We start from the raw sequence: 12,742 nt of genomic DNA, 5'->3' as shown, positions 1-12,742 counted from the left end.
TAATGAAAGTTGCATTTTATAAACATATAAAGGCTACATCTATCATTAATCAGTTAATTACATTACATTATATTAATGATAGATGTAGCCTTTATATGTGAAGTTGGTTACAATTTTTATTGCAGGTATGTGGTCATGAGGAAGGGCGATATCATGCTTAGCCCGAAACGTCACCTGAATACCTGAATTATACCTGATGTGATGTAAATTTTATCAATAAATTTACTTTTGTTTGTGCAGCAATCCTTCTTCTGCTTTTTTTTATATTGAGTCTTTGGGACAGACTCGATTGTTGGCACACCTGTTTCACTGACCGTGTGTGCATCTCACCTACTACTTTTTATATATATAATATATATATATATATATATATATATATATATATATATATATATATATATAAAATTATAATATAATTTTTTACTTTTTTTTACTTTCCCATACGGTAGTATGCTTAGGAACCTTGTTGGGTTTTCAGTACTCTTACTTCTTGCCCCAGTGACAACAGTTTACTAGACAAAGTGACAGGAACTCTCCAACAGCAACACAGAAAAAAAGTAAAAATACTCTTTTAGTAGATTAGAGGAAGGATAGGGCCTCTTTCAGATTTTTATTTCTGTCTTTATCCCTGTTGCATGTTTAGTCAACTTCCTATATGATGAAGCCATTGTCAGCAGAATAGATAGTGGGGTAATAGAGCCTTGTATGGCAATAACAAAAAAGCAGGAGTTCTAATCCTTCTCCGCCTTATCCAAAATGAGATAAGATAATAATGAATAAGATATGTACTGAAAAAACTGTGTCCTGAAGTAAAAGAAAAAAAATAATAATGATAGTGTAAAGCAACGGTTTGCAAACTGTGGCCCGAGGGCCAGATGTGGCCCTTTTCTGGCTTTTTTTCTGTTCCATGGGGCATTCATCCCACTGACACCAACAGTGGGGCATAATTCATACAATTGACACTAATGATGGGGCATTCGTCCTCCCACTGACATCAATGCTAGGGCCCTATTTCTTCCATTTATACCAATGGTGGAGCACTATTCCTTCTACTGATGCCAACAACTGGGCACTATTCCTTCCACTTATACCAACATTGGGACACTATTCCTTCCACTGATGCCAACAACTGGGCACTATTCGTTCCACTGATACCAATGATGGAGCACTATTTCTTCCACTGATACCAATGATGGAGCACTATTTCTTCCACTGATACCAATGATGGAGCACTATTTCTTCCACTGATACCAATGATGGAGCACTATTCCTCCTACTGATACCAATGATAGGGCACTATTCCTCCCACTGATATGCCAGTGATAGGGCACTATTCTTCCTACTGATTCCAATGATGGGGCATCATTCCTCCTACTGATTCCAATGATAGAGCACTATTCCTCCCACTGATATACCAATGATGGGGCACTATCCCTCCTACTGATTCTAATAATGGGGCACTACTGACCACAGGCACTTTGTAACTGGCCACCAATCCGAGGCAATGTTTACTCTCACTGATGCTGGGCCTGGGACATTTTCTACCCTCACTGGCCACAATCTGACCCCTACCCCCCCCCCCCACCCTTTGAAGTCTGAAGGACAATAAACGGGCTGTCATGGTTATGCAATAGAGTTTGTCTGCTTACCTGTTTCCATGTGTTCATCTCTAGAGACCAGCCGACCCTCACCTGACTGCTTTTGTAATCCATCCTCTGGCATGACTCCACCCTAGCTCCTATCAGAGAACTCTATATTAACCTGTGCACTGCAGGCCAACCCTGCTGATCAACCATTGTGTATTCCTTTGTGTGTTTAGCTTCCTGTTACCTGCCGTGTGCTCTTCTGTTGTTCCGTTACCAACTTTGGCGTGTCCTTGACTATCCCTGTTTGCCTGTGATCCTGACCTATTGGCGTGTCCCTGACTATTCCTGTCTGCTTGTGGCCCCGACCTTGGCTTTATCCCTCACTATCCCTATCCTCCTGTTGCCTACTGTGGGTGTGAGCTGGGGGACCCTGGGGGTCGTGACCTGGAGCCAGTTGCAGCCAAGTCCATCCTCACCACTAGAGACTCTGGTGAACACCTGCTGGCTCTTAGACTCTGAGCCCCAGGGAATCTTACGCTCTAACCTCGGTGGGATCTGTCTGCTGTCCGCAGCAGCCAGCCTTAGGGTCCACAACCTTGCGGTGCACTCCTAATCCCTACGGTGTGCATCTGTCACCTCGCCTCAAGGTGACCTGACACGGGCCCTTTGTTTGAAAAGTTTGAAGACCCCTGGTGTAAAGGGCGAATTGTAAAATGCACCTTTCAGAAACCATACACGTCTGCATGAATACATTCCTGATATATTACAATGCATAACAGCAGTATAACTTTTCTAAAAGTTTTAACTTTTATCATTAAAACTCAAATTCAGTATTGATGGTTGGGGGGGTGGGAGAATAAACTTCAGCTTTAGATGTTCACAAGTCTCCACAACTGACTTTAACTGCACTTCAGAGGATGAGTTCATCCAGTGGCCAAGGGGCAAAGGCCTGTGCTGACTACAGAAGCGATTGTCTTTATTAAGAATACTACCAGGCCATTAATCAAAGTTCCCCGGATAAAATATTGTATTTCCAAATATAGATTACTTTTTCCATCTTTATAGCCAAGAGACTTTGGTTCACCCAATAAATGTTGTCACCGGCACAGTCTGCAAAAAACTATAGTAAGTCCACGTAACGATCGACTGAGAGATTTTTTTCTTGTTCAATATATTTATTGAGTTTTCACAAAAGGAAAAAAAAAAAAGAAAAAAAAACAAAGAGGTATAATGCATGGATACATAGCATAAATCAGAATGTACTACAATATAATAGTATGGTCTAAACATCTTACAGCTATGTTTACATAATATGCTTAATAATTAATAGGTGTATGAATAAAGACAATAAAATAGTCAAACTGAATTTAATTGCCTAGATGTAAGGCAAACATAATAAAAAAAAGAAAAAAGGGTAAGTATCCTTACCTACAATGTATTTATAAAAGAAAATTACAAAAAGGGGGAAAAATTAAGGGGCGAGGGGGGGAAAAAACTGACCGTGACCAGAGAAGGGGCGGCGCAAGCTGGTGGGAACACTGAGCCGCTCTGCCTCACTTCCTGAAAAGCCGCTGGTGACTGACATAGGGAGAAGCGGGATGAGCGGACTTCGGGACATACAGCCCAGAGCTTGCCTCTCCCCTGTCACACTCAACCGGCCAGGAGAGCAAGTGGGGAATTGGCTGCACCCACTACATGAAACTAATATTTGTGGGCAGTGTGGGCTCAAGGAGCAGTTGCTTTTGGGGCCCCCCAACAATGGTTGGGCCCTGGGCAACTGCCCCTTTTGCCACGCGTTAAAGGTGGCCATGGGTTAACCACATAGTGAAGGTGGGGTTACAATACAACATTTTCTAAAGCGTACCTTCCAATAAGATAAAGTCATCCACCTCCTCAACACGGATAATTAAAGAAAATTCTGGTTTGAAAAAACAGGTTTAAAAAAAAAAAAAACTATTTTCGAGTATGTATTCTTAATCCAGAAATGTCCCTTCTATTGCTCTCAGCCTCCGCCAAATCTCCAAATTCCCTTTCTTTTTGCTGCTGTGATCTGACTTCCTGTTAGAGGGTGGCCACCTTTTGCTTTACTCTGAGTTTATTATTATTAAAGCGGAGGTCCACCCTAAAGTGGACCTTCCGCTCATCGGAACCCTCCCCCCCTCCGGCGCCACAATTTGCACCTTTCAGGGGGTAGGGGGGTGCAGATACAGTACAGGTATCTGCACCCACTTCCGGGATAGCTCTCTGCGGAAAGGGGCGTAGATTACGCCCCTTTCCGCAAGTGCCCACCCCTTTCCGCAAGTGCCCCGCTGCCTACTGGGAAACACACAGATCCCAGAGGCAGCGGGGACCGTCCTTATTGCGCAGCGCGACTCGCGCATGCGCAGTAGGGAACTGGGAAATGAAGCCGAAAGGCTCCATTTCCTGATTCCCATACCCAAGATGGCGGCGGCAGGACCCGAGAGACGATCTAGAGATCGGCTTCGGGTGCCGACATCGCGGGCGTGCTGGACAGGTAAGTGTCACTATTTTAAAAGTCAGCAGCTGCAGTATTTGTAGCTGCTGGCTTTAAAACAATAAACAAAAAAGGAGTCCCGGCGGACTCCCGCTTTAAGGAAAAAATCGAAAAACAACATTTTGCAATCATATTCTAGCATATATAATCCTAATGCAATCCACGAGAATAAGTACCACAATCAGTGGCGGCTGGTGCTCCATTTTTTTTGGGGGGGGTTGGCAAACAACCCCCCTGCCAGGTCCACACTTACCCCATCCAGGTCGCGGCTTCCCCGTCTTCTCCTCCCGGCCAATTCACTCTTAAGACCCGCTTCCTGACCTGATTGGCCCTAAAAGAGAAGCCGGAGGACTATAGCGAATATTGATTCCCTAATAAAAGTAGGGGGGTTTTTAGGTCGCGCTATGGATTGTGATTCGGGTAAGAGCAGCCCCTATTTAAATTCCTACCCAGTAAGGGAAGGAATAAAATGAAATAGGGAGGGGGGGGAAATAGGTTTGGCGCTATACCCTTTAAAGAATTGGAGACTTAGGTATACAATTAGCAAGAAATTTCCAGCATGCTGGATAATAAAATAAAATAAATATGAATAACTGTGTATGTGTCAGTAAGTGTCAACAAACAATTATTGTATCTTTTAACCGCTTCCTGCCCGCCCTATAGCCGAATGCCGGCCTTCGGGCGGGCGGCTTCCCTCGCCTGGCCGTCCCTGGACGGCCAGGTGTTTACTTCCGCAATGCGCGCCGCCGGGGGCGCGCATCGCGGAAGTTTTGCACTCGCCGTGTCTCCCGGAGACAGGCGAATACAGATCGCCGTGAACGGCCAATCAAAGCGGCCGTTCACAGAGCGATCTAAGCTGCCAATAGGAGATGATCTCAAATGTAAACATATGAGATCATCTCCCATTGCCGTGTCTCTCTCTCCTCACACAGAGACAGCGTGTGAGGAGAGAGAGGATCTGTGAGTGAAACATTGTATCCGTATTGAGTACCAGTGCAAATTGTCAGTCCCAGTGCCAATTGTCAGCCCCAGTGCCAATTGTCAGCCCCAGTGCCAATTGTGAGCCCCAGTGCCAGTGCCATTTGTCAACCCAGTGCCATTTGTCAACCCAGTGCCATTTGTCAGCCCAGTGCCATCTGTCAGCCCAGTGCCATCTGTCAGCCCAGTGCCAGTGCCGCCAGTGCCACCTGCCAGCGCCACCTGTCAGCGACAGTGCCAGCGACAGTGCCATCCGTCAGCCCCAGTGCCGTCAGCGCCAGTGCCGTCAGCCCCAGTGCCGTCAGCCCCAGTGCCGTCAGCGCCAGTGCCGCCAGTGCCAGTGCCGCCAGTGCCACCTACCAGCGCCAGTGCCAGCGCCACCTGCCAGCGCCAGTGCCACCTGCCAGTGCCATCCGTCAGCCCCAGTGCCATCACCCCAGTGCCGTCACCCCAGTGCCGTCACCCCAGTGCCGTCACCCCAGTGCCACCTACCAGTGCCAGCGCCACCTGCCAGTGCCAGTGCCACCTGCCAGTGCCACCTGCCAACGCCAGTGCCATCCTTCAGCCGAAGTGCCGTCAGCCCCAGTGCCGTCAGCCCCAGTGCCGTCAGCGCCAGTACCGTCAGCGCCAGTGCCGCCAGTGCCACCAGCGCCAGTGCCAGTGCCGCCAGTGCCACCTGCCAGCGCCATCTGCCAGCCGCACTGCCATCTGCCAGCCCCATTTGCCAGAGCAAATAGCCAGCACCATCTGCCAGCGCCATCTGTCAGCGACATCTGTCAGCGACATCTGCCAGCGACATCTGCCAGCGACATCTGTCAGCGACATCTGTCAGCCCCATCTGCCTCCAGTGCCATCTGCCTCCAGTGCCATTTGTCAGTGCCACGTGTTGTCAGTGCCACCTGCCACGTCAGTGTCACCTGTAATCAGCGTCACCTGTCAGTGTCACCTGCCACATCAGCGTCACCTGTCAGTGTCATCTGCCAAATCAGCGTCACCTGTCAGTGTCACCTGCCACATCAGCGTCACCTGTCAGTGTCACCTGCCAAATCAGCGTCACCTGTCAGTGTCACCTGCCACATCAGCGTCTCCTGTCAGTGTCATCTGCCAAAATGGGGTCACTTTGTGGGCATTTCCATTGTCCTGGTGCTCCAGGGCCTTCAAAAATGTAATAGGTGGTTGAGAAATGAGATGTGTAATTTATGCCCCTAGAACGCCTAATGGTGCTATTTCAATATTGGGCCTCTGTATGTGGCCAGGCTGTGTAAAAGTCTCACACATTTGGTATCGTTATACTCAGGAGGAGTAGTAGAATGTATTTTGGGGTGTCATTTTTGCTGTGTACATGCTATGTGTTGGAAATATCTTATAAATGGACAACTTTGCGTAAAAAAAATGCGTTTTCATTTTTTTTCCACATTTTCCCAAAACTTCTGGAAAAAAATGAACCATTCAAACGACTCAATATGCCTCATAGATTATACGTTGGGGTGTTAGCTTTCCAAAATGGGGTCACTTTGTGGGCATTTCCATTGTCCTGGTGTTCCAGGTCCTTCAAAACTGTAATAGGTGGTTGAGAAATGAAATGTGTAATTTATGCTCCTAGAACGCCTGATGGTGCTATTTCAATATTGGGCCTCTGTATGTGGCCAGGCTGTGTAAAAGTCTCACACATTTGGTATCGTAATACTCAGAAGGAGTAGCAGAACGTATTTTGGGGTGTCATTTGTGGTATACACATGCCATGTGAGAGAAATAACCTATTACATTAAAAATTTTGTGAGAAAAAAAAAAAAAAAAAAAAAATCTTCATTTTGCAAAGAATTGTGGGAAAAAGATGACAACATCAAAAACCTCACCATGCATCTTAGTAAATACCTTGGAATGTCTACTTTCAAAAAAGGGGTCATTTGGGGGGTATTTGTACTTTCCTGACTTGTTCGGGTCACAAGAAATGAGATAGGCCACCAGTACATCAGATGTGATCAATTTTGTGCGATTCGCACCACAGCTTGTAGACTCTCTAACTTTCACAAAGACCAAATAATATCCAATAATTTGGGTTATTTTTACCAAAGATATGTAGCAGTATAAATTGTGGCCAAAATTTATGAAAAAAAAATTATAATTTGCAAAATTTTATCACAGAAACAAAGAAATATGTGTTTTTTTTTCAAAATTTTCGGTCTTTTTTCATTTATAGCGCAAAAAATAAAAACCCCAGAGGTGATCAAATACCACCAAAAGAAAGCTCTATTTGTGGGAAAAAAAGGACACAAAATTCATTTGGGTACAGTGTTGCATGACTGAGTAATTGTCATTCAAAGTGTGAGAGCACCAAAAGCTGAAAATTGGTCTGGGCAGGAAGGGTGTTTAAGTGCCCAGTAAGCAAGTGGTTAAAGACCATAAGTGTCATAAAAAATCATAAATTCATAAATCATTAAACAATTGTAACAGCATGCAATAAAAAATATATAAAGTGCAAGGTGCTGGTGAACAAATACTGGTATTTGTGACAGAACTATATAAATAAAAAGTAGAGCTTAGTATAAAAAGTATATATAAAGGTATATATAGAAGAAATATATATAAAGATATATATAAAAAAATTCCGTTTATCTGTTAAACATATCAAGTCCTCACGTAGTGTAACTGTGATGAAAGGTGCATATTACATGGTTGAATAAAGATGCAAGACGGTGAAAAACATGTGGTAAAATTTGGCGATATAAAAATGCAAAATAAAAATAAAAATAAAAATAAAAATGAAAATAAAAACAAATGGGAATTAAAAATAGTAATTAAAAATAGTAAAAAAGTGTCCCTCAAAAAGGTGGTTATGAATTAGTGGGGTGCCCTCTGCGGGTGAAAGTGAGTGAAGGGTGGAGGAGATTTCAATTGTTGTTCCCGGTGCTCTGTGGCTATTTTTATGCAGTTGCTCTCACCAGAGTTATGGCCCCTTCCGGGGTGGATCAACCTTCACAGTATCAGCCACTGTGTTGCTCTCTGGCTTGCCTCTATTGCGGTTCCGGGAAACCTTCGTTCCTCCGTTCATATGCCGTGTTCGGTTATATGTAATGAATAAGAGGCATATCCATGGTGCAGTATGTCTTATAAAACTTCGTATTTATTATATAGGCAAAAGTATTACTCACAAACATCCGTTCATATATGTATATTGAAAGGAAAGATCCCGTTCGGCTAGCACGCCTTCTGAGTTAGCGGTGTATGCTTTCTGGCCACGCCCTACGCGTTTCGTCATCAAAGACGTCCTCTGGAGCCAGATGACGTCTTTGATGACGAAACGCGTAGGGCGTGGCCAGAAAGCATACACCTCTAACTCAGAAGGCGTGCTAGCCGAACGGGATCTTTCCTTTCAATATACATATATGAACGGATGTTTGTGAGTAATACTTTTGCCTATATAATAAATACGAAGTTTTATAAGACATACTGCACCATGGATATCCCTATTATTCATTACATATAACCGAACACGGCATATGAACGGAGGAACGAAGGTTTCCCGGAACCGCAATAGAGGCAAGCCAGAGAGCAACACAGTGGCTGATACTGTGAAGGTTGATCCACCCCGGAAAGGGCCATAACTCTGGTGAGAGAAACTGCATAAAAATAGCCACAGAGCACCGGGAACAACAATTGAAATCTCCTCCACCATTCACTCACTTTCACCCGCAGAGGACACCCCACTAATTCATAACCACCTTTTTGAGGGACACTTTTTTACTATTTTTAATTACTATTTTTAATTCCCATTTGTTTTTATTTTCATTTTTATTTTTATTTTTATTTTTATTTTGCATTTTTATATCGCCAAATTTTACCACATGTTTTTCACCGTCTTGCATCTTTATTCAACCATGTAATATGCACCTTTCATCACAGTTACACTACGTGAGGACTTGATATGTTTAACAGATAAACGGAATTTTTTTATATATATCTTTATATATATTTCTTCTATATATACCTTTATATATACTTTTTATACTAAGCTCTACTTTTTATTTATATAGTTCTGTCACAAATACCAGTATTTGTTCACCAGCACCTTGCACTTTATATATTTTTTATTGCATGCTGTTACAATTGTTTAATGATTTATGAATTTATGATTTTTTATGACACTTATGGTCTTTAAAAGATACAATAATTGTTTGTTGACACTTACTGACACATACACAGTTATTCATATTTATTTTATTTTATTATCCAGCATGCTGGAAATTTCTTGCTAATTGTATACCTAAGTCTCCAATTCTTTAAAGGGTATAGCGCCAAACCTATTTCCCCCCCTCCCTATTGATTCCCTAATGTCAGAAGTGGTGGGCAGGAGGGACGGCTGCCCTGGGCACTGGGGTATCATGTGAGGTGTAAGGGCACCACAATGAGATTAGGGGGGAGGGGGTTGTGTTGTAAGTGAGGAATTTGGGGGACGGCAGGTGGTATATATTGTTCTAGGACGATAAAGGGGGGGGGGATGTTTGCCTTGGACTCTAGATGACCTTTAGTGATGGACGAACTTCCGACGGGACGTTTCGCGAACGCGAACCGCGAACGCGGCCGATAGTTTGTGAACCGTAACGTTAGCGGCGGGCCCCATTGAATTCAATGGGAGGCGAACTTTACAAACCTACAGGTCATATTTGCAGCCACAAAATAATTACTAGCTGTGCACACATAGTCCCACCACATGGCCAATGACATAACACATGTATGAGGTGAATCTGGGATCGACAACTACAAGCATTCTTTTTTTATATGTGAAATTGTGACAATTCAGGACTGTGGAGCGCATGAAGGCAATGGAGGAGAGGAAAGGTTAGGGTAGGCAAAGAAGAGGATGCAGGAGATGATCACCAGCCCTGTGATATAGAGCACTGACACCTGCACCGTGATAGAGTCATCTGACACCAGCACCGTGATAGAGAGCACTCACATCAGCAAGTACCTGCAACGTAAGCAGCCCTAGGAGAAAGTCAGCATAGCACAGGGATGGTGGGAGCCCCTCATAATGAGCATAGCACAGGGATGGTGGGAGCCCCTCATAATATGCACAGCAGAGGTACAGCCCCAGGAGTAAGTCAGCATAGCACAGGGATGGTGGGAGCCCCTCATAATAAGCAGCCCCAGGAGGAAGTCAGCACAGCACAGGGATGGTGGGAGCCCCTCATAATATGTACAGCAGAGGTACAGCCCCAGGAGGAAGTCAGCACAGCACAGGGATGGTGGGAACCCCTCATAATAAGCAGCCCCAGGAGGAAGTCAGCACAGCACAGGGATGGTGGGAGCCCCTCATAATGAGCATAGCACAGGGATGGTGGGAGCCCCTCATAATGAGCATAGCACAGGGATGGTGGGAGCCCCTCATAATATGCACGGCAGAGGTACAGCCCCAGGAGGAAGTCAGCACAGCACAGGGATGGTGGGAGCCCCTCATAATAAGCAGCCCCAGGAGGATGTCAGCACAGCACAGGGATGGTGGGAGCCCCTCATAATAAGCAGCCCCAGGAGAAATATGACACCGCTCAACCTCTTCAAACAGGAGGGTACGGGCATATAGTACAGTGTGCTTTTTTTGGACAAGGAAGTGAGCCAAATGAAGAAAGAAGGTCTGTGTGCTCGATTAAAAAAATTGTTTATAGACATATACATGGTCTACTGGTCACATGTGCTGAATTCCTCCGAGATCCATGCCTCACTCATTTTTAGAAATGTGAGGTAGTTAACACTGTCGTGAGCTAGGCGAGTACGCTTATCGGTCACGATCCCCCCTGCTGCGCTGAATGTCCTTTCGGACAGGACACTGGACGAGGGGCAAGCCAACAGTTCAATTGCAAATTGGGCAAGCTGTGGCCAGAGGTCAAGCCTGCCCACCCAGTAGTCCAGGGGTTCATCACTCCTCAGAGTGTCCACATCGGCCGTTAACCCGATGTAGTCGGACACCTGACGGTCTAGGCGTTCCCTTATGCTGGATCCGGATGACACCTGTCGATGGGTCGGCTGAAAGAATGACCTTATATCAGAAGTCACCAACACATCTTCAAACCGGCCTCTTCTTGCAGGCGCTGTTGGATTGGTACCCGCAACTCCTTCTCTGGGAGTGGGAATTGCTCCTCTGCCAGCGCACGCAAAAGTAGAATGCTACATTTCTCGAAGCAAGGCCTGGAAGTGCTCCATTCTGACAGCCCTCTGTGACGGCGGTAACATTTTGTGTTTGTACCGGGGGTCTAAGTACGTTGCCACCCAGTACTGATCCTTGACCCTTATGCTTTTTATACGGGGGTCCCTATTAAAACACTGGAGCATGAAGGCCCCCATTTGCACTAAACTGGAAGCGGTGTGGTGGCCTGGCTCCTGCTCATCATCCAGGATAATGTTGTCCTCTTCATTCTCCTCTCCCCATCCACGCACAACAACAGGGATTCCAGAAAGGTTTAAAGCATGCTCTTCTTGCTCCTCCTCATCCGCCCCGGCACCATCCTCCTCTGACTCCTGTTAAGACTCCTGTTGTTCACTTGTCTCAGATAGAGTAGCCCCCCCTGGGAATTCATCCAGCATTGCGACTTCCTCATCTTCCCGCTCCTGCTCCTCCACAGCTTGATCAATGACACGACGCAATGCACGCTCCATAAAGAAGGCATAAGGTACCATGTCACTGATGGCGCCATGGCTGCGACTGACCAGTTTGGTGATCTCCTCAAATGGCCGCAGAAGTCTGCATGCGTCGTGCATGAGCAGCCACTGGCACGGTGAAAAAAAAAACAGCTCCTCAGAACCTGTTCTGCTGCAGAGTTCATACAGGTAGACGTTAACTGCACGATTCTGCTGGAGCAGCCTATCAATCATATAGAAGGTTGAGCTCCATCGCATCGGGCAATCGCAAATAAGACGTCTGACCGGCAGATTGTGTCACCGCTGAATGTCAGCAAGGCGAGCCATGGCCGTGTAAGATCTTCTGAAATGGGCCGAGATTTTCCTTGCCTGCCGCAAGATGTCCTAGACCCCAGGGTATTTGACAACGAATCGCTGTACGACCGAGTTTAAGACGTGTGCCATGCATGGCACGTGCGTAATTTTGCCCTGTTTCAATGCACTAAGCAGATTTGCACCGTTGTCACGCACCACTTTACCAACTGTCAAATTGAGCGGTGTTAGCCACTGATCTGTCTGTGAACGCAAAGCTGAAAGGAGTGCCAGGCCAGTGTGGCTCTTGGCTTCCAGGCACAACAGACGGAGCACGGCATGGCAACGTCTCACCTGGCATGTCGAATAGGTTCTGGGGAGCTTGGGCGGCGCAGCGGAAGAGACGCTAGCAGCGGAAAAGGAGGAGTCAGCCAAGCAGGATGGAGTAGGAGGATGGAGTAGGAGGAGGAGGAGGAGAAGAAGAGCCAGGCCTGCATGCAATCCGTGGCGGTAAAACCAAATCTAAACGGGTGCCACGGGTTACATGCTTGACGGCCGTCAGAAGGTTCACCCAGTGGGCAGTAAAAGTGATATACCTTCCCTGCCCGTGTTTGCTAGACCACGTGTCTGTGGTCAGATGTATCTTGGCACCGACACTGTGTGCCAGAGATACATTCACTTGCCGCTGAACATGGCCATAAGGGATGAGCCGAACACCCCCCGGTTCGGTTCGCACCAG

At 46.0% G+C, this 12,742-nt stretch overlaps 1 protein-coding gene across 3 annotated transcripts in view; it reads left to right on the top strand.

Moving 5' to 3' along the window:
* Positions 1 to 12,742, top strand: part of MOGAT2 (monoacylglycerol O-acyltransferase 2) — a 189,335-nt gene that overhangs the window by 135,293 nt on the left and 41,300 nt on the right. The window contains exon 6 of one of the 3 annotated variants that reach the window (XM_077451441.1): positions 126 to 243. The exons of the other annotated variants lie outside the window; for them this stretch is intronic. Coding sequence (XP_077307567.1) covers positions 126 to 139 — 14 coding nt within the window. The 3' untranslated portion in view covers positions 140 to 243. Of the gene's footprint in view, positions 1 to 125; positions 244 to 12,742 lie in introns of those variants that run through there. 3 annotated transcript variants of the gene reach the window in all.

Source organism: Lithobates pipiens, unplaced genomic scaffold, assembly GCF_037356315.1.
Source record: "Lithobates pipiens isolate NorthernLeopardFrog02 unplaced genomic scaffold, aLitPip1_a1.2 Scaffold_23, whole genome shotgun sequence".
NCBI classification, from domain to species: domain Eukaryota; kingdom Metazoa; phylum Chordata; class Amphibia; order Anura; family Ranidae; genus Lithobates; species Lithobates pipiens.
This window is presented reverse-complemented; position numbering and strand designations above follow the sequence as displayed.